The sequence below is a fragment of the Balaenoptera acutorostrata genome, chromosome 10 (genome assembly GCF_949987535.1).
Source record: "Balaenoptera acutorostrata chromosome 10, mBalAcu1.1, whole genome shotgun sequence".
NCBI lineage: Eukaryota > Metazoa > Chordata > Mammalia > Artiodactyla > Balaenopteridae > Balaenoptera > Balaenoptera acutorostrata.
In genome coordinates this window covers 40,490,846-40,512,582 of record NC_080073.1, presented here as the reverse complement: position 1 = coordinate 40,512,582, position 21,737 = coordinate 40,490,846, and the positions used below count along the sequence as shown (strand labels likewise).

The 21,737-nt window shown below is 39.4% G+C and overlaps 1 protein-coding gene across 1 annotated transcript in view; it reads right to left on the bottom strand.

Annotated features, from left to right (window-relative positions):
- The window catches only part of MAP4 (microtubule associated protein 4), a 109,781-nt gene that overhangs the window by 48,155 nt on the left and 39,889 nt on the right, over window positions 1-21,737 (bottom strand). Inside the window, 4 exon segments of the mRNA XM_007168824.2 lie at window positions 534-1,565; window positions 2,128-2,262; window positions 5,419-5,532; window positions 12,103-12,225. Coding sequence (XP_007168886.2) covers window positions 534-1,565; window positions 2,128-2,262; window positions 5,419-5,532; window positions 12,103-12,225 — 1,404 coding nt within the window.

The following is a 21,737-nucleotide window of genomic DNA, read 5'->3' as shown; positions in this document are numbered from 1 at the left end:
GGAGGGTTGTTTTTTTTTTTTTTTAAAAGAAGGGAAAAATAACAAATGTTTTTATGGTGGTGGGAATGATCCCATGTAAAGGGGAAAAAACATGGTGAGAGGCAGGAAAAGAGAATGGCCAGGGCAATGTATGTAAGTAGACAAGAGAAGACGGGATCTAGTGCAAGACAAAGATGCTGCCCCTCATGACTAGGAGGAGGGACTGTTTGCTGATGGCAGCATGAGGGAAGGCAGAGTCTATGGATAAAGATACAAGTAGTTAGGCAGACGAGCGAGTGGAAGTTTGTGAATGTTCTCTTGCTTCAATCATCTGTAAGAAAAATAGGAAGATGAGCAGAGAACAAGGATGGAGAAGGTGTTGGCGGTTGGAGGAGGGTAAAGGTGAGAAAGGACTGTTTAGGGGAGCAGGAATGTGTATAGACTTGCAAAGTACAGTGTGACTGTCTTTATTTACCTGGCATGACGTTTGTCCCTTACCCTTCTGGAGACTACACCCTTGTAGACAAATACTACCAGTAAGCGTAAGCCCATACCTGCTGAAATCATGAGAGGAGGTACAGCTGACTGTCCTTCATCCTGGAGAGATTCTAACTGGGAAGCCTCACTTGTTTCTTCCTGTGTCCGTGCAGCTTCCATGTCATTAACAGGAACTGGTGCCACCTCTGCTTCTGAGGATGCTGCAACATCCTTGGCTGGAGCCACACTGTTGGCCAGGGTCACCTCCGTTTCTGGGGGTAGATTCACATTCTTGCCCAGGGCCATCTCTGTTTCTGGAGATGAAACCACGTCCTTGCCCAGGGCCACCTCTGTTTCTTGAGGTGGAGCCACGTCCTTGCTCAGGGCCATCTCTACTTCTGGGGGTGGAGCCATGTCCTTGACTGGGGTGACTTCTGTTTCTGGAGGTGCAGCCATGTCCTTGACTAGGGCCACCTCTGTTTCTGGGGGTAGTACCATATCCCCAGTCAGGGCCACCTCTGTTTCTGAGGACAGGGCTACCTCCTTGGCTGAGGATATTTCTGTGGATGACACAACGTCCTCATCCAGTGGCGCCTCTATTTCTGAAAGTGATGCTACACCCTTGGGTGGGGCCACCTCTCGGTCTGTAGGTGGTACCATGCCCTCAGCTGGGGCCAAATCCATTTTCACAGGTGGTGTCCTCTCTGTTTCTTTGAATAGTAGTATGTCCTTGGCTGGGGTTACCTCTGTTTCTGTGGGCAGTACCATGTCCTTGGCCAAAGACACATCTGTTTCTGCGGGCAATACATCATCCTTAACTGGGATTGCCTCTGTTTCTAGGGGTAGTACCACGTCCTTGACCAAGGCCATATCTGGTTCGATGGATGATTCCATGTCCTTGGCCAGTGCCACATCTGGTTCGGTCGGCGGTTCCGTGTCTTTAGCCAATGCCACCTCTGTTTCTGTGGCTGGCGCCATACCCTTGGCCAGGACCACCTCTGATTCTCGAGATGGTGCCCTGTTAGCAGCCTTCAGTCCCATCATCATTTCCAGTGTTTTTGTTGGTGCTCTCTCTTCTGCTGATGCCATTTCTACCTTCTCAGCAGGCTCTAAGGGAAATAAATTGGACATATAGGATCCATCACTGTCTGCTCATAGCTCTTCATTCAAAACTTACTTTCTTAGGGCACGAGAGTATCTGGCTTTTGTGACCATAACATCCTAAACATAACTAAAAAGCTGTCCACTTAATGCATTTGTGCCTACTCTTCGACAGTCCTAATACTTAGAAGAACAGAATACTGGCAGAACAAAGAGTGGAGGAGGAAAGGCAAAGGAGAGAAAAAAACACAGGTCCAAAAAATCAACACAGGTACACAATTAGTGTCAGAAAGGGAACCTGTGGGACATCAAGAAAACCCCCCAGAGTTCTAAATCTGCCCTGAATTACAGAGGGATTGTCTTTGCCCATTGGCCCTTAAGTGTTGTATTTCAACTACAACTTAATTCCTCCAGCTTTGAAATCAGTAATTTAAATTTAAAAATATCTGTGACAGTTGTGAAAATTTTACCTACCTATACTGCTGCACAAGGCTCAAAAATGTCTGATGCTTTATACTGATTATTGATACTGTAACTATTAAGTGATAAACAGGGATCCTAATAACATACCTGCTGTAGGCTGCAGAGGCTGTGTAATGGCCTCAGGGGAAATGAAGGATTCTGAATGTGGAGGGTTTGGAGCTTCCACAGACCACCCATGAGGAACAAGAGCTGCAGGAGCGAATGTGTCACAGGGAAACACACCTAATATTGAAACACAAATACATTTTTCAGACTCAGTCAACATTGGGGAAAAAAGACATTTGATATTTAAAACCAGCTTTATATATTGCCATAAAGACATAGGCCAAAAGGACCAATGAGAAACAAAGCAAGAAAGTTTTAAAGTGAAAACCGTTGACATTCTCCAGGTTTTGGCTAATTGTTAGGCTGTTGCGCTGCTGATTGACACTGACTGGCCACCTTCTACAATGTTTTACAAAGATTCAAAAACACCAAAGGATAGGGAGGGTGGGAGGGAGACGCAAGAGGGAGGAGATATGGGGATATATGTATTTGTATAGCTGATTCACTTTGTTATAAAGCAGAAACTAACACACCATTGTAAAGCAATTATACTCCAATAAAGATATTTAAAAAATAAATAAATAAAAAAATACCGGGGCTTCCCTGGTGGCGCAGTGGTTGAGAATCTGCCTGCTAATGCAGGGGACACGGGTTCGAGCCCTGGTCTGGGAAGATCCCACATGCCACGGAGCAGCTGGGCCCGTGAGCCACAATTGCTGAGCCTGCGCGTCTGGAGCCTGTGCCCCGCGACGGGAGGGGCCGCGATAGAGAAAGGCCCGCGCACCGCGATGAAGAGCGGTCCCCGCACCGCGATGAAGAGTGGCCCCCGCTTGCCGCAACTGGAGAAAGCCCTCGCACGAACCGAAGACCCAACACAGCCAAAAATAAATAAATAAAAAAAAAAAAAAAAAAAAAAAAAAAGCAGGTGGAGGGCCAGATTTGACCACTGGGTCATAATTTTAAAAAAAAAAAAAAAAAAAAAATACCAAAGGACAAGCTCTTGCTCCTACATTACAACCGATAGAACGTAACATACAGTAAGGGACAGTGAATCAATTTCCTCATCTGTACAGTGAGATTAACATACAACCCTTTCCAACATTAGAAGACACTTTTGTGAAAATGCTTTGTAAATTATTAAGAACTAGACAGATGTAAAAGCATTATTATTATGCTGTCCTCTGCCAGACCTAATATCACATGGGATTTAGTATCGCCTGGTCCTTGCCATCTAGATTATTACAATTTAGCTAGAGAGGCAAGAGAGACATATATCAAATAAGGTAAACTGTGTAGTATGGACTAAATGCTATAAGAATTTCAAAAGAACCATGAGACCAGCACAGTCACAGAAGGCTTCAGAGGAGAAGCAAGGGCAGGAAGAGAGGAGAGAGTACTCAATTTCAAGGATGGAGAGCTCACTGAGCAAAGAAAAGAACGAGGATGCCAACAGGACAAGAATGTTTCTGGGACTATGAGATTAGTCTGATTCAAACAGATCTTGTATACCAGAGAGGGAAAATGGGATTAGAACAAACAGTAGAAGAAAGAATCCAGAAAACCAGAGAATTTAGAGAAAAAAGGTGGGGGGGTTGCTGTCTTAAGGTCTTCATCATAAAAATGAGACAATGAATACAGAACAGGGAGTCAGGTGATCAGGTATATTCAGAATTAATTTTAAAGGGGAGCAGGAAGTCTGATAGGCGACTATTGAGGTGGTCTAGGTATGAAGTGATAGGGGCTTGCACTGGGGTAAAGCAGAGGGAGCACAAAGGAAGAGAAGAAAGACGCTGTAAAGAAAGAAGTCAATGCAACTAAGTGACTGCCTAGGTAGTGAGCTGAAAAAACAGGAGTCAAAGCCAAAATCAAATCAGGAGACTAGATGGATAGCATCAAAGTCAACTCATTTAACATCCTTCTTGCAAGAGATCATCAGGCCAAAGAAAAGCATAAATGAAACATATTACTACTAGCCAGGATCTTTACAAATACAAAATTATAAGCATTATTTGAAGTGGGACTTACTGATGATGGGTACTGAAGGAAACCAGAACATGTAACCCCAAAATATGCCTCTTTGACATAAAAATTTTGAGCTGAAGCCAATTAAGCAAACAGCAAATTGAGAAAAAGCTCCTCCCTTTCTGCTTAAAGGCAGGATATAAATTTTCTTTTCACTGGCAAGAGACGCTTATCAGGCCAGAGAGGGCACCAGAGGAATATGCAAACAAACCTGACTCCATTAGTTCCCTCCCATATACTTACCTTCGCGAAGTATGACTCTTGGAAGTGTAAAATTGCTTTCCTTTATCCTGTCATTTCTCTACAAATTTAATATTCTTTGTTGAGGATGCTACACAAACTGAATTTCTTTCTTTTTTTAAATAAATTTATTTATTTTGTTTTTTTATTTATATATTTTTGACTGCGTTGGGTCTTTGTTGCTGCACGCGGACTTTCTCTAGTTGCAGCGAGCAGGGGCTACTCTTTGTTGAGGTGCGCCGGCTTCTCACTGCGAAGCATGGGCTCTAGGCACGCGGGCTCAGTAGTTGTGGCTCGCAGGCTCTAGAGCGCAGGGTCAGTGATTGTGGTGCAAGGGCTTAGCTGCTCCGCGGCATGCGGGATCTTCCCAGACCAGGGCTTGAACCCGTGTCCCCTGCATTGGCAGGCGGATTCTCAACCACTGTGCCACCAGGGAAGTCCCAAACTGAATTTCTAAGCTACACCTTTGAGTTACTTTCCTCCCATGTGATGTATGTTGCATGCGTTAATAAACTATTTGTTTTTTTCTTATTAACCTGTCTATAGAGTCTCAACTGAACACCAAAGATGGGTAGAAGTAAAGTTTTGCCTGCCCTACAGTACCTTGGCCACATTCATGTTAAGTTATACAAAACCAGGAATGAGGAAACTACTAATTGATAACTAAGATCTGTTTAACATTTAGTTTACCATGTACCAGAAACTATGTGAAGTACTTTTACATAAATTTTATTTAATCAACACCACATCTTTAAGGTAAGAACAAGTGGTGGCCCCATTTTATAAAGAAACCAAAGTTTAGGGAGAACATAACTTGCATAAGGCCATGAGCTAATAAAAATGTGGAGACAGAACCTGGCCCTAGGATATAGGATTCAAGATCCCATGAGAGGAGGTGAGCTGACCCTGAGCAGCCCAACTGTGAATTCTCTGTGACTAATCTAGAAGGAGCCTTGTCAGAGCCAGAGCCCCTAAACATGACTTTGCCTAGCGATTCACTTCAAAGGTGATGGGTGAAAGGCCAAATTAATTGATGGAGTTAAGAAATAAATCCAGCTGGAGAAGTCATACCGTAACTGTCTTTCAGGGGATCATTTTGTTCTTCAGATGCTGAAGCACTGGTTGTTCCAATGGGGAGAAAGAGCAAATCTTCCAGGCTGTCATCATGGTGCATCTTAAAGGGATCTGGAATAAAGAAGGAATTTAAAACTCATTCCCAGTGAACACAACTAGAAAGATTATCATTCCTTATTATCCTCTGATGAATACTGACTAGCTACATGTGTGTTGTCAACAGTGAGTTAAATATGTTGAGATAATATGTGACTGAATGTGGTAGGGAATCAAATATTCACTAATTCATTTGTGACAAGTTAAAAATACATAATCTCATATTCTCTAAGATTTAATTATCTAAATCAGACAGCCAACAAATACATAAAACTAAAACTACAACTAATGCTCGAGTCTATAATATATTAGGAGGTGAGAGTACAAATATAATTAAACTTTCAATATGTATTTACAGAGCAGACATTCATTTTAGGTTATTAAAAAAGAAAACAAAACACAGAACAAGTAAAAGAGATATTTTCACCTCCTGTGGAGAGCATGAAGAAAACTGCATTTCAAAAGCTGTCTGAATGAGACAAGGTGAACTGCTGGCACCTGGAAAGAATGAACTCTAGACTCAGGAGTTGGCATGAGTAAAGGCACTGAAAACATCAGGTAAACTCTGTACCTTCTTACATGAAAAAAGAGCAAAGCCATTCAGGCCAAGCAAGAATTCTGCTCTCTAAAGAGGCCATCTCGAAATGCAACACACATCTGAATTAGCCTGAAAGCTTATAAAAACAGACTGCTGGGCCCTAAGAATCTGCATTTCTAACTAGTTTCTCAGGGAATGCTAATTCCCTTCAGGCACTGCCATTGTCAGAGGCAGCTGCACTGAAGTCCAGGCTTTAAGTGAATGTTCATTCCTGTGGCTCTGAGGCAGCTGCCCCTCCCTCTTCTAGTAAGGGATTTCCGGCTTAGGGGAGAGCGCGGCAGTGCAGAATATGAACTAGCAGAAAGGAAACTGAGAAACTGCTGTGGCTGGAGGAGGCCCCAGTGCTGCTGCTTCAGAACAGCAGAGGAGCTAGAATCTAGACAGATTAGAAAGCTTCATTCTCCCCAGTCTTAACTTGGTTTGGGGTACCTGCTGCTTGCTCTGCCTCTCACACTTCCGCTGAAGGAAAACAGGACACTTAAACCAGCAACGAGAATAACTGTTGTATGGTTCACACATTAGGAGGGGAAGAATGCTAAATCACATGTAAAAATCAAAGATTTCTACAAAGTTCCGTCATTTATTCATTACTATTTTACTGGGTGCATATGATATGGCAGACCCTGTGTGCTCTAAAAACCCAAAGATGTATAAGATCAGGGTTGAAAACATTTAGGAGATGGATATACCTTAGTTCAAGTCAAGGAAGGTCTTCACTTGACAAATATTTAAGCTGAGCACTAAAGAACTGAGTGGCTGCGGGATGGAGGAAGACCTGTTCTTTCTCTACCTACATTCCCTCTCTTAGTGATCTCATCCAGTCTCACAGTTTAAAATTCCATCTATAAGATGATGACACTCGAATTTGTATCTCCAATCACCTCGACCTCTCCCTTTATTTCCTGACTTTTGTATCAAACTGCCAACACTTAATGTATAAAATAAAGCCCAAATGTAACCTGTTTCCCAAATCACTCCTCCTACAGTCTTCCCACCTCTGATGGCATTCTATCTTTTGGGTCCAAAACCCTGGAGTCATCCTTGATTTCTCTCTTTCATACACCACATCCAAGTCGTCAGGAAATCCAGCTGACTTGACCTTCAAAATGTCCCCCAGGGGGCTTCCCTGGTGGCGCAGTGGATAAGAATCTGCCTACCAAAAAAAAAAAAAAAAAGAAAAAAAAGAATCTGCCTACCAATGCAGGGGACACAGGTTCGAGCCCTGGCCCAGGAAGATCCTACATGCCGCGGAGCAACTAAGCCCGTGCGCCACAACTGCTGAGCCTGCGCTCTAGAGCCCGCGAGCCACAACTACTGAGCCCGCATGCCACAACTACTGAAGCCTGAGCTCCGCAACAAGATAAGCCACCGCAATGAGAAGCCCGCACACCGCAACAAAGAGTAGCCCCCGCTTGCCGCAACTAGAGAAAGCCCGTGTGCGGCAACGAAGACCCAACACAGCCAAAAAATAAATAAATAAAATGAAAAAGAAAATGTCCCCCAGAATCTATTTCTTCCCCACCTCCACTACAGTTTCTCACAAGGCCGCAGTGAAGGCACTGCCCAGGGCTTTGATCATTTGGAGACTTGACTGGGGCTGGAGAACCTGCCTACATGATGATGGCTTACTCACATGGCTGTTAACTGGAGGCTTCTGTTCCTCCCCACGTGTGCCTCTCCACAGCAGCAGCTATCGCCAGGGTGAGTAAACCCAGTGTGACCAAGACAGAAACTGTAGTGTCTTTTGTAATCTAATCTTAGAAATGGCACACCATTATTTCTGCCATCTATTCTATTGGTCACATAGCCCAAGCATGGTACAATGTGGAAGGTGACTACACAAGGGTGTGAATACTAGGAGGTGGGGATCACTGGAGCCATCGCCCTGAATTAGTAATTAAAAACTACTCACAAAAAAACGCCCTGGCTGAGACGGCTTCCCTGATGAAATCTACCAAACATTTAAAGAAGAATGAAAATCAATTCTTCACAAACACTTTCAAAAATATTAAAGAGAGGAGGATACTTCCCAACTCATTGTATGAGACTAATATAAAACTAGACAAAGACATCTCAAGAAAAGAAAACTACTGACCAGTATCTTTTCTGAATATGGATGCAAAAATCCTCAACAAATGTTTACATATGTGCCAGCATATAAAACTCATTATATACCATGACCAAATGGGATCCATCTCAGGAATGCAACATTGGTTTAACATCCAAAAATCAATTAATGGAATACATACATAACAACAGAATTAAAAAAATAAAACCACATGATCATCAATAGATGCAGAAAAACCACTTGGCAAAATCCAACACCCTTTCACGATAAATCAAACACTCAACAAATTAGGAATAGAAGGCATTTTCCTTAATCTGATAAACGACATCAACAAAAACCGCACAGCTAAGACCATGCTTAATGGTAAAAGACTGGATGCTTTTCCCTAAGACCAGGAACAAACAATGAAGTCTGCTCTTCCACTTCTATTTAACATTGTACTGAAGGTTCTAGTCAGGACAATTAAGCAAGGAAAAGAAATAAAAGGCAGCCTGATTAGAAAGGAAGAAGTAAAACTTTATTGTAGAGGACATGATCTTATATGCAGAAAATCCTACAGAATCAGCTAAAAAGCTATTAGAACTAATGAGTTCAGCAAGGTTGGAAGATACAAGATCAATACACAAAAACCAATTCAGATTCAGAACAATCTGAAAATGAAATTAAGAAAACAATTCCATTCATAAGAATAAAGAAGAATAAAATATTAGGAATAAATTTTACAAAAGGGAGTATAAAACTTACACTCTGAAAACTACAAAAATATTGCTGAAAGAAGATATAAACACATGGAAAAACATTCTAAGTTTAAGGATTGGAAGACTTAATATTGTTGAGATGGCAAAACTCCCCAAATTGATCTACAGATTTAATACAATTCCTATCAAAAATCCCAGCTGATTTCTTTTTTTTTAATTAATTAATTAATTTATTTATTTTTGGCTGCGTTGGGTCTTCATTGCTGCGTGCGGGTTTTCTCTAGTTGCGGCGAGCAGGGTCTACTCTTTGCAGCGGTGAGCAGGCTTCTCATTGCGGTGGCTTCTCTTTTGCAGAACACAGGCTCTAGGTGTGTGGGCTTCAGTAGTTGTGGCACGAGGGCTCAGCAGTTGTGGCTTGCGGGCTCTAGAGCGCAGGCTCAGTAGTTGTGGTGCACAGGCTTAGTAGTTCCATGGCATGTGGGATCTTCCCAGACCAGGGATCGAACCCATGTCCCCTGAATTGGCAGACAGATTCTTAACCACTGCGCCACAGGGAAGTCCCCCAGCTGATTTCTTTATAGAAATTCACAAGCTGACTCTAAAATTAATATGGAATTGCAAAGGATACAAAATAGCCAAAACAATCACCAAAAAGAAGACCAAAGTAGGTAGACTCATACTACCAAATTGCAAAACTTACCACAAAGGAACAGGAACTATGACAGTGTAGTACTGGCATAAGGACAGACATACAGAACAATGGAACAGAACTAAGAGCTGAGAAACAAAACTGTATATCTATGGTCAACAAATTTTCAACAAGGGTGCCAAGACAATTCAATGGGGAAAGAACAGACTTTTCAAAAAATGGAGCTGGGACAACTGGATATCCACATGAAGAACAATGAATCTGGACCCCTACACCTTTCACCATACACAAAAATTAACCCACAGTGGATCAAAGACCTCAATATAAGAGCTAAAACTATATACAATTTTTAGAAGAAAACATAAGGATAAATCTTCAGGACCTCAGATTTGGCGATGGATTCTTAGATATGACACCAAAGCTTGAGCAACAAAAGAAAAACTAGATAAACTGGACATCATCAAAATTAAAAACTGGGCTTCCCTGCTGGCACAGTGGTTGAGAATCCGCCTGCCGATGCAGGGGATATGGGTTCGAGCCCTGGTCTGGGAGGATCCCACGTCCCGCGGAGCAGCTGAGCCTGTGCACCACAACTACTGAGCCCACATGCCACAGCTACTGAGGCCCGCGCGCCTGGAGCCCGTGCTCCACAACGGAAGAAGCCACTGCAATGAGAGGCCTGCGCACCGCAGCCAGGAGCGGCCCCCGCTCGCTGCAGCTGGAGAAGGCCCATGCACAACAACAAAGACCCAACGCAGCCAAAAATAAATAAATTTAATTAATTAATTATTAAAAACTTTTGTGCTCCAAGGACACTACCAAGAAAATCAGAAGACAACCCACAAAATGGGAGAAAATATTTGCAAATCATAAATCTGATAAGCGTCTAGTATGTGGAATATATAAAGAATTCTTACAGCACAACAAAAAGATCAACCAATTAGAAAATGGTCAAAGGATCTGAATACACATTTCTCCAAGGAAGATATACAAATAGCCAATAAGCACATGAAAAGATAAAAAGATAATCAACATCATCAGCCATTAGGAAAATGCAAATCAAAATCACCACAAGGAAAAAAAAAAAAAATCACCACAAGATACCATTTCACACCCATTAGGTTAGCTATAATTGTTTAAAAAGGGAAAACAAGTGTTGTCAAGGATGTAGTGATTACAAACCTCATAGGTTACTGGTGGGAATATAAAATGTTGCAGTTGCTTTGGAAAACAGCTTGGCAATTCCTCAAATGATTAAACAGTTACCATATGATCAGCAATTCCAATCCAGGTTACATTCCTTCATCTACACAAAATCTTGCACACGAATGCTTTAGAAAGCATTATTTACAATAGTTTGAAAAAAAAAAGGGGGGGACTAACCCAAATGTCCGTCGACTGATGAATAAACAAAATGCAGTGTATCCATACAAAATATTACATGCCCATTTAAAGAACGAAGCTCTAATCCATGCCAAAAAATGCATGTACCTTGTAAACACTGGGCCAAATGAAAAAAGCCAGTCACAAAAGACCACATATTAACATGATGATTCCATTTATACGAAATGTCCTGAATAGGTAAATTTATAGAGACAGAAAGTAGATCTAGTGGTTGCTTAGGACTGGGGTGGATAAGGAGATGGGGGTGAAATCTAAGGAGTACTGAGTTTCTTTATGAGGTGACAAAAAATATTCTAAAATGGACTCTGGTGATGGCTGTACATATATGTAAATATACTAAAATCCACTCAATTGTACATTTTAAATGGGTGAATTGTATGGTATGTGAATTACATCTCATTAAAGCTTTCTTTAAAAATTACGTACATCTGGGACAGCCAATGACTGGAGAGTGGTACAGAACATCAAGTACTAGATCATCTGGAACCAGTTATGGGCACCTTATAAGTTAGATAGCAAAAAAGAAACCATATATAAGTGGAAACAAATAACATGAGCTCTCAACCTGATTAACTCTGACATGGAGGTATCGACTACTGCTTTGAGGTGCTTCTGCAGTCCATCCCTCCCACCACTTCCAGCTCTAGGCAACTACAAATACGCTTTTTTTGTCTCTATAAATTAGTTTGAATTTTATACAAATTGGGTAAAAGTAATAGTTTTCTTTTTTTTTTGTCAAATGAGGATAATATATACTTGGCAGAGTTAGGTAAGAAACGCAGATAATATGTATATTGAGGCTCTAGTACTGTGCCTGGCACAAAATAGGCATTTGACAAATGGTGCTATTAGTACTATAATAATTCCTTTTGGAAGAATTAAGGTTCTAAGGTACTATTGATCATTTAGTCCTCAATGAATATGAATTTCAGCTTATTTACTCAAAACAGGTTTTGAAGGGGAGAAAAGAAAGGGGCACCTGCCTCAGAAGAAGGGATAAATAGAGAGGAGAAAGGGTCAACTAAATGTTCAGGGGAAATAATTATACCTTGGTTGTGCTTTACAAGCTATATTTAGGCTGAAATGTTTTATCTGAGTGGTGATTGTGGCTTTTCCATGTTTATGTCATAGTTCACATTCAGCAGTCACAAGCAAGCCTTGCACTTACCAGTCTGGATAGGATTCACCACTTGCTCGGGTTCAAAGCAAAAGTTTGTATTTTCTGGCCAGTTCTGGCTGTTCTGATATCCCTGGTAGGCCATTTTCTCTTCACGGAATTCAGCTGGAGACCCTTCAAATAGAAACAGGAAACAAAAGTTATAAGGTACCACTGTTGACATCTGATTATTTTTGGCTTTTGTAAATAATGCTGCTATGAACATTCAAGTACAGGTTTTTGTGTGGACATACGTTTTCAATTCTATTGGGTATATATGCTCAGCAGTTGAACTGCTAGGTGATACAGCAATTCTATGTTTAACATTTTGAGGATCTGCCAAACTTTTCCATAAATGTATATAAATGGCTGCACCAGTTTATAATCTCACCAGTAATGTCTGAGGGCTTCAATTTCTCCACATCTTCACCAACACCTGCTATTATCTTTTTTTATTTTAGCCATTCTAGATATGGGTGTGATGTGGTATCTCATCATGGTTTTGATTTGCGTTTCCCTGATGACTAATGATGGTATGTATTATTTCATGTGCTTATCTAAGGTCACTTTTATGTTTTTTTTCCCCCAAAGAAAGGTTTATTCAAATAATTTACCCAATTTTAAATTAAGCCACTTGGTTTTTTTTATTACTGAAATGTAAGATTCACTTTCTTGATGATGTCCTTGGAACACAAAAGTTTTTAATTTCAATGAAGTCCAGTTTATCTACTTTTTTGGTCATCTGTGCTTTCGGTGTCATATCTAAGAAACCACTGACTAATCTAAGGTTACAAAGATTTACGCCCATGTTTTCTTGTAAGAGTCTTATAGTTTTACCTCTTACATATGATCCATTTTGGGTTAATTTTTTATATGGTGTTAGGTAGGGGGCTTAACTTCACTCCTTTGCATGTAGCTATCCAGTTTTCCCAGCACCATTTCTTGAAAAGACTGTGCTTCCCCCATTAATTTATCTTGGCACCCTTGCTGAAAAATGTAAGAGTTTACATCTAGACTTTGACAGTTTCTTAAAATGTTAAACTTAGACTTATCACACGACCCAGCAATTCCACTCCTAGGTGTCTACCCGAGAGAAATGAAAACAAATATCTATACAAAGACTAATATATGAATGTTCACAGCCATGTTATTCATAATAGCTAAAGACTGGAAACAAACCCAAAATTCATCAACTGATGAATGGATAAACAAAGTATGGTACATATACTGGAATATTATTCAGCTGTAAACGGTAATGAAATACTGATAAACACCTCAACATGGATGGATGAACTTTACAAGCATTAAGCTAAGTGAGAAAAGCACGACATGAAAGACTATATGCTGTATGATTCTGTTTATATGAGTTTTCTAGAAAAGATAACTATAAAGATAAGAAGCAAATCAGTGGTTGCCTAGACTGTAAATAGAGATGGGGATTGAGTGTAAATGGACTCAAGATAACTTTAAGGGTGGTAAAAAATTTTTTTGAAAAATGGACTGTGGTGATGAATGCACAACTCTATAAATTTACAATGGGTGAATTTTATAGTATGTAAATTATATCTCAATAAAGTGGTTAAAAAAAAAATCTAGGACTCCCAGGTATGTGCCTTTAGCGTATACTTCCCTTGTTGGGGGTTATGAATTTTTGTGGAGAAAGGTATGGAAGTGAGTGAGCAAAGAAGTTTTGAAAGGCTGAATAGCTACAGTACAAACACGGTTGAAGTTTCCCTACTGCCCTGTTTCTGGAAAAAAGACTAGGACTTTAAAAAGATGTACCTGGGAGAAGGAGAAGGCTCAGCCACAGGGTACTTCAAAAAAATCCACATACCTGCTGCTAATCTCAAGACAAACTTCGAGGGTAAGTGGCAGAACTGTCCCTCCTTTATTACTAGCTAACTCATCAGGTTGCCTTGAAGTGCAAATTTTCCCCTTCAAGACTGTCCTTTATTTTCATGTTTCACAGAATCACCTAAATCTGATTTCAACTACATGAAGCGTTTGAGGAAAGAGGAGGAAGAGGAATGAAACAAAAAAATTTATCCTAGATTACATTCCCTGAAATGTTCCTTCAGGAACACATCCCAAGAGAATGTTAGATATCTGAGGCTATTTTTTTTTTCTATAAACATTTTTACTTAAGCATAATAAATCTGTGGACTTTAAGTTATCTTCCATGCCTGCGAGAATGGAAGGGGGATAATATACTGTATTTTTACTTAAGATATTTCAATTATAATTTTATAATTAAAACTCTTCTTATGTAAGTGAAATGCCTAATCTCTGAGAAACTTATCTGCTGAAGGTAGACTGTACATGACAAAGCCTCCCAAGTTCTACCTGTCAAAGAGAGCCTCTAGCAGTTGTTCTTCTCTGAAGGTTCCAGGCCTCCAGACCTGCACACAACTAAGAAACTTCTGCTATAAGTTATAAGAGAAGGGAGCAAATCAATTCTTCAGGAGAGACTTTTTCTAAAATTTAGGCAGTATCTGTCATGAATATCTTTTTAAGACGGAAACTGATCATCATAATCATCTTTCATCAATAACAGTTTACAATGGATGTAGAGGATGTTCCACACATAGCTATTCCCTAGGTCAACTATCAATAAATGACAAAGGTACAGAAGTAAATACACCATTAGTTATGGTACAACCTGGGGACAGGGAGAAGAGAAAAACTCAGCAATACAGCTCAGCTATGGCATCTAGTACCAGAAGGGACTTAAAACATCCTGCAATGTGGCCCTGGCAAACTCATGTCTAAGACCTCCAGAGGTTGAAATGCAACCTCTCCATCCCCTCAAAACACTCCCTCCCTCCCCATTTTGGTCTCTCCCCAGGATTCTTTCTCTTTTCTGTCCCTCCTTTGGCTTTAAGAGAGCCAACTTTAAATGGCATTTCAACACAAGGAAGTTCTCCAGAGCTGACTATAGTCCAACTGGGTTAACTGTGTGATTTAATATTCTGTAGTAGCTTATATGTACTCATCATTATTTCAGCAGATATATAGGGCCAGTTTGATAACTGCCACATTCTGATTTTTAGATGGTGCTGGAGAAAAAGTCTCAAGGCTGACGGAAACAAAAGACGTTAAAATCTTCAGGAGAGCAATAAGACAGCAAGAACGAATCAACTGGCGATTATGCAGCTCCGAATTAACAGCACCAAGAAATATGAAATATTAAAGAAAAAAACAGAGATTGAGGTTCTCCACTTCAGTTTTCCCCAGGCAAACTTCCCACCTTTTCAATACTTTCTGATCTCTTTCCCTATCTTCTGTACACTGCTGGTGTACATGATTTGGGTTATTTACAGGAAGTCCAAAAAAAGAAATAGAAAAACAAGAAGCACCAATAAGAATTATTTTACTCTGAATTATTGACAGATAGATTTCTTATAAACAGTATTAGTGGTCATAATTTGCATATTACTAACAAAAAAACCAAATCTGTGACTGCTTCTATTTCATGTCCTTGGCTCTTTCCTTATCCGTCCCCCCTCCCCTGCCCCAGCGGCAACCTTAGAATTTTAGAGAAGAAAGCACCTAGGAGATCACCTAGTCCAAGCCCCTGAAGTTTAAACCATATCTCATTCAATTATCTATTTAAGCACCTGTTATGTGCCAGTCACTGTTCTAGGTATTAGTGATACAGCAGCAAACCAAACGGTGAAAGGTCTTGCTCTCACGGACACTGATCACTATCATCACCATTACACTGTACTTGGGCACGACAAAAACTGAGCAGCAAGTATTAGTCTAGCTGAGGGTTTAAGATATACCCAACAATGCAAATCTCTGCAAGCCTCAGTTTTCACATCCGGTATCTGCCTTACTTACTTCATAAGGCTGAGGGAGGATATGTGAAAGTGCTTAGAAAACTATGAAGAACATGATAGTCCCACAACTATAATGGGTCATATAGGATAAGTGTCTACAATAACACGTACTAAGTGTTGCTACCGGAGTTTAAAGGTCACATAATATGGTCATGGGATGATCTGGAATATTTTCCACAGGAGATTAGAATTTAACTGGACCTGGAAGGATAGTTAGGAGGATATAATTAAATGGAGCTGGGAGACTGAGAAAGAGACAAAGTGGAGAAGATATCCAGCAGAGGAAAATATGAGTTAAGACCACAGGCAAGAATGGGAAAGTAAGGAGCACACCAATTTGGCTGGAACACACTTACTGGGGGCAGCAGTTCTCCGTAGAGGGCAGCTAGAGAATAGCTAGGGTGTCAAAGGCCAAACAGAGTGGCATCCAAGAGTTGTCTGCCTGTATCCCATCTAAAGGGAACCACCCCAGTCCCTTCCAGGTCATCCTGGTATGGCTGCCCATCGTGGTACTTTGCTTTCCTGGCCAAACGAGTATACTTGTGATTCAGGCAGACCCAAAGTCCTTTGGGGAAATCTGATATACAGACATTTTGGATCTTGAGCCATAAGGCTACACTACACCTGGGCTGCCAGTAATCATTCTTCCCACCTTGAAAGAGTCTGCCTGAGAATGAAGCCAAAGAGGGGGCAGGGATGACAGAGGGAGAGAAGGAAGAATGGAAAAGAGGGAGGAAGAGTGGGAGAGAGAAGAAAATGGAGGAGTAAGGGAGAGAGGTAGAGGAAGAGAGAAAGAAGGGGGAGGTGAGGAAAGCAAGAGAGAAGAGACTTTTGAGCCAAATATGTTATTATAAAAGCTTTACATGTTTAAAAAAAAAAAAACAACTAGCTGTAGGCAGCCAACAAAGATGTAAATGCAATGCCCAGTTCCTTTAATTGAGAAAAAGTCTAAAAAGTAAGAAATACGTATTTTGCCTAGAGCTGTCTAAAGGTTTCTTCACATGCTAGAAATCTAAATCAGAAAGAAATATGATATTAAAGAAAGAAAACTGGACTGCAAATCAGGAGATCTAGATTCCAGTCCTGGCTCTGTCACTTAACTTTGGGTGTGACCTTGAGACTTTTAGAACCACAAACCATTCATCTATAGTAAAACACCAAACCAAACCAAAACAAATCCACAAAAAAAACATGAAACACAATAGGGTTGTGCTATATAATTTTTAAAATGCATTTTAATTCTAAAATTAAACTTTAAGACCTTTGATTTATCTATTCATTTTTATATTCCTCCAAAACCTGGCAAGATATAATTTGTGCATAAGTACTCAGCAGGAAGTATTGGTCATTTGCTTAAGCCAGAAAAATTACAATGAATCAAAGAACAAACCACAGTGTCATTGGGAAGGTTCACAAGCATATGGAGGAGGGAAGAAGAAAAAGTGGTAAAAACTTGGATAAATAAAGGGGAAGGGGGGGAAGGGATAAATTAGGAGGTTGGGATTAACATATACACACTACTGTATAGCACAGGGAGCTATACTTAGTATTTTGTAATAAACTATAAGGGAAAAGAATCTAAAAAAGAATATATATCCGTGTGTGTGTGTGTGTGTGTGTGTATATATATATATACACACACACAAACACACATATATACACATATGTATAAACTGAATCACTGTGCTGTACGCTGGAAACTAACACAACACTGTAAATCAATTATACTTCAATTAAAAAAAAAAAAAAAGAAGATTCTCTGTTGGTTTGATTTCTCCCAAGTCCCTGGTGTTTTAATAGAATATATGCTTAATAATTCTCTTTGGAAAAAAAAACTTGGATAAATAAATAGTTCTTAAAATTAGTAAAAACAGGGACTTCCCTGGTGGTGCAGTGGATAAGAATCCGCATGCCAACGCAGGGGACACGGGTTCAATCCCTGGTCCGAGAAGATCCCACATGCCGCGGAGCAACTAAGCCCATGCGCCACAGCTACTGAGTCTGCGCTCTACAGCCTGTGAGCCACAACTACTGAGCCCACGTGCCACAACTACTGAAGCCCGCGTGCCTAGAGCTCATGCTCCGCAACGAGAGAAGCCAACGCAATGAGAAGCCCACTACAATTAAGAGTAGCCCTCGCTTACTGCAACTAGAGAAAGTCTGCGCGCAGCAGTGAAGACCCAACGCAGCCATAATAAATTAAAAAAATATTTATTTAAAAAACTTTTTAAAAATTAGTAAAAATATTTTTAAAACAGTAAGATTTCATAGGATTAATTTATCTCAGTTCTAAAATAAACTTTAAAAGGCTGTGATTCTCCTTACATTTCTTACCCTTTTGGAATAAAGTAGTTTTTAATCAGAGAAGTGGGTACATTTTGCCAGCACATTCTGGAGAAGGAACATGCAACTCTGGTTATCTCCCCTCCACACTGGTGCCGCAGCACAGCCTAGAGAGGCTCTCCTGGGAGCAACATTCAGAACAGCCTCCGGCCAACAGTGTTATTTTTAAACAGCATGTTTGACAGAGGCTCACTCCCACATCTTCATTCAGTGTTACTGACCTAGATTTCCTTCTTAAAACTCAAGCAAAAGCAGGAAAACTCCCTTGCACGAACAACAGCCTTCAGAATAAACGTGGTGGTTTTTCTTTTAGCATAATTGCAATCTACTCAGAGAGTCTATTTCAGTAAAAGAATGAAAAATGAAATTCAAAACAAGAAGCAATTTACTTAATGCAGTGGAAACAACCCTAGATACCTTGGTTCTCCTATAAACGTAGAATGGGAAAAAATAGTGGCCAGTTTCTATTTCTGTGAAATTGGAAGCATTTAACAGAAGGGGCAAATGGCTAAATATTTTTAAAGTATCAATTAATCAAGTAGTAATATCTGTATATATATCAAAGCCAGAATAATTCTATCAGGTAACACCCATTCAAGTCTAAGACAGACCAAGAGATCTTAATGTTTAAGAGAATATAAAAAGTTCATTGATATGGTTTCAGATTCTACATTGCAAATAACTTTTAAGAAGCTACCACTTGTCCAGTTTTGATGTCAAATCAAAGAATATCCACAGTTATCGGGAAAAAAAAACTATCAAAATACCCTTTCTCTTAGCTTACATATATATGTGAAATGGATTTTCTTCATATACTTCAACTCAAACAACATATTGTGACAGATTGAATGCAGCTGTCTTCTATTAAACCAGACAGTTCACCAGAACTAAACTTCTTAAAAGAAGTATACTTACTAAACTTTTTAAAAGAAGTATACTTATTAAACTTACTAAACTTACTAAACTTTTACTAAAGTTTTACTTACTAACTTTAAGTTAGTAAGTTTTTACTAAACTTTTTTTAAAGAAGTATACTTATTAAAAACATTGGGAGGGGAGAATGTTAACATTAACGTATAATGAATTTATTGTTATTTTAACGAATACTTTTTTAAAGTCTCTCAGTTGTAATATCTAATTTGAAAAATATTGATAGATATAACCCATATAAACAAAAGCTCTTTGGGGTCCTTAAAAATTCTGTAAATAGCTTTACTGAGGTACAATTAACATACAACAAGCTCCACATATTTAAACTGTATACTTTGATTAATCTTGACTATGTATGCCATCACCACAAGAGACAGAACCTATTCATCACCCTCAAAAGTTTCCCAATTTTTAAGAGTGAAAAGTGGTCTTGATACCAAAAAGTTTGAGAGCTGATGCCTTAAGAGTATTTAGAGACATTCTCCCTCTGGAGAATTCTGCTATTTACCTGGAGAGTCAAGTAAAAAGATAAAGAAGCAAAAAAGAGCATAGATTGGGGCAGTAGACTAAGGTTCTAGTCCAGCTCTTTGGAGAGACCTTAGTTATTAACTCATTTAATTCCTTCAAACCTCAATGTTCTCACCCATATCATCAAAACATTGTACCAATATCTGGTATCTAAGCTCCTTTCCACTTATAAAAGTCTATTATATTAGTCCACACCTCTCCATACTACACTGTAGGCTTATGTATTACCACTATCATTCTTCTAGCCCCCTCCCCCAACACCTCCCCCCTCTCTCCCCCGCAGAGTCAAGAAGTCGAAGAAAAAGTTCAGGCTTCACTATGTTTTTGTGATAGAAATTAAGCCATCTGAGAAATGAGAAAATAATACAATATCTCACTAAGGGCTAAACTGTACGATGAAGATGTTTAAAGTACACACGTAAAGAGAAGTAAGAAAATTAATGCTGGCAAGAGGGCTTCACAGATAAGACAGGAGGCAGTCTTTGAATATGCTATTTTCAATTACTGTTGACACTATAACACATGTGAGAATGTCTGAGATTATTATTACAAATATAAAACAAAATTGGCCAGGAAAATAATGTATATCCATACATACATTGATTGTAGAAAGACAAAGCAGTCGTGGCAAAATGCTATTGATTGGTGAATCTGGAAAAACATACAAAAGTTCTTTGTTTTATTTGTTCTTTTCTTTCATTTGTCTGTATATTTGCAATTATTTCAAAATAAAAATTTAAGTACTTCTATTTTCTAAAAATAGAAAAAAAAGTGACAGAAGAAAGCTAACTCCTTTCTCAGATTTTCCACCAACTCTACTTTCTTTAATAAAATAGATTTAAATGCTCATATCCAACTATATTAGGATGTCTTTCTCCTCTGTACTAAACACGTAAAAAGCCCACCAACCTTCCTGATTTGAATAATATTTGACCATCCCTAAAATGGCCGGAGACTTTTTTTAAAGACTTCCAGAGCTCTAACAATATTTGAAAACAATGAAGCATTGAAGGTCTCAAGCAGGAAAGAGATGATGACTTTGAGTTAACAGTTTCTTTTCGGTTTGCTGTAAAACAAACCAGCATGCTTGTCTTGGAAATGTCATTTTAAAAAAAAGCCACACAGTATGCTCGTTTTGCTTAAACCGGAAATCCTGCAGGATGCTCCCCAGAGTGGGCTCAGGTGAAGGATACCACCATGAGGCCACAATACACCTTAAGTGAGCAATAGTTTAGCTATAAACACTACATTGTTTTCAGCTGTTCCTTTTACCGCCCATGACACTCGACTATCATACTGAATGTACACTGTTCCTATAAACACATGTATCTCTACACAACTTCCTTTCTTGTTCTCCAAAGAGGTTGTTACATATACTCTCTTCTCCAGCATTTTCCATCCCAACATATAAACTCTTACTTTATAGAAAATAATATTCTTCCACTGCCCTGTCCTCTATTGCAAACTTACCTACATGAGTCCACCATTACTCCTTTCCTTCCTATTTATGAGGGAGGTATAATCTTCCACCTTTTTTTTAATTAAAAAAAAACAAAACCTGCCCAACCAGAGAATATAAGAAATGCATTCTTATACTCTCCTTTCCAAGGACAGCATTTATGCAAGTACACCTTTCATACTGTCCCTTGCCATTCAGTCCTCCAGCCTCCTGGACTTGCTTTTTAATCTCTACTCTCCTCCTCTGGTTATAAGCACAATTAAATCTCAAGCATCTTTAAAACATAAAATCCAAACTGTATTAAAGAAAAAAAATCCCCTATAGAAGAATCTATGGATTAAAAGAAATTTAGATTCTAATTCTAACAAACCAGTCATTAAAAAACAAACAAATGAGGTAACTGGGCGAAATACTGGTGAACTGAATACTGACTGGACATCTGATGTTATGAATTGGGGTGTGTGTGTGAATGGGTAATTATGTTTTAAAAAGGAACCAATTTTTAGAGATACAGACAGGTATAAAGATAGGATAATATGATGCCT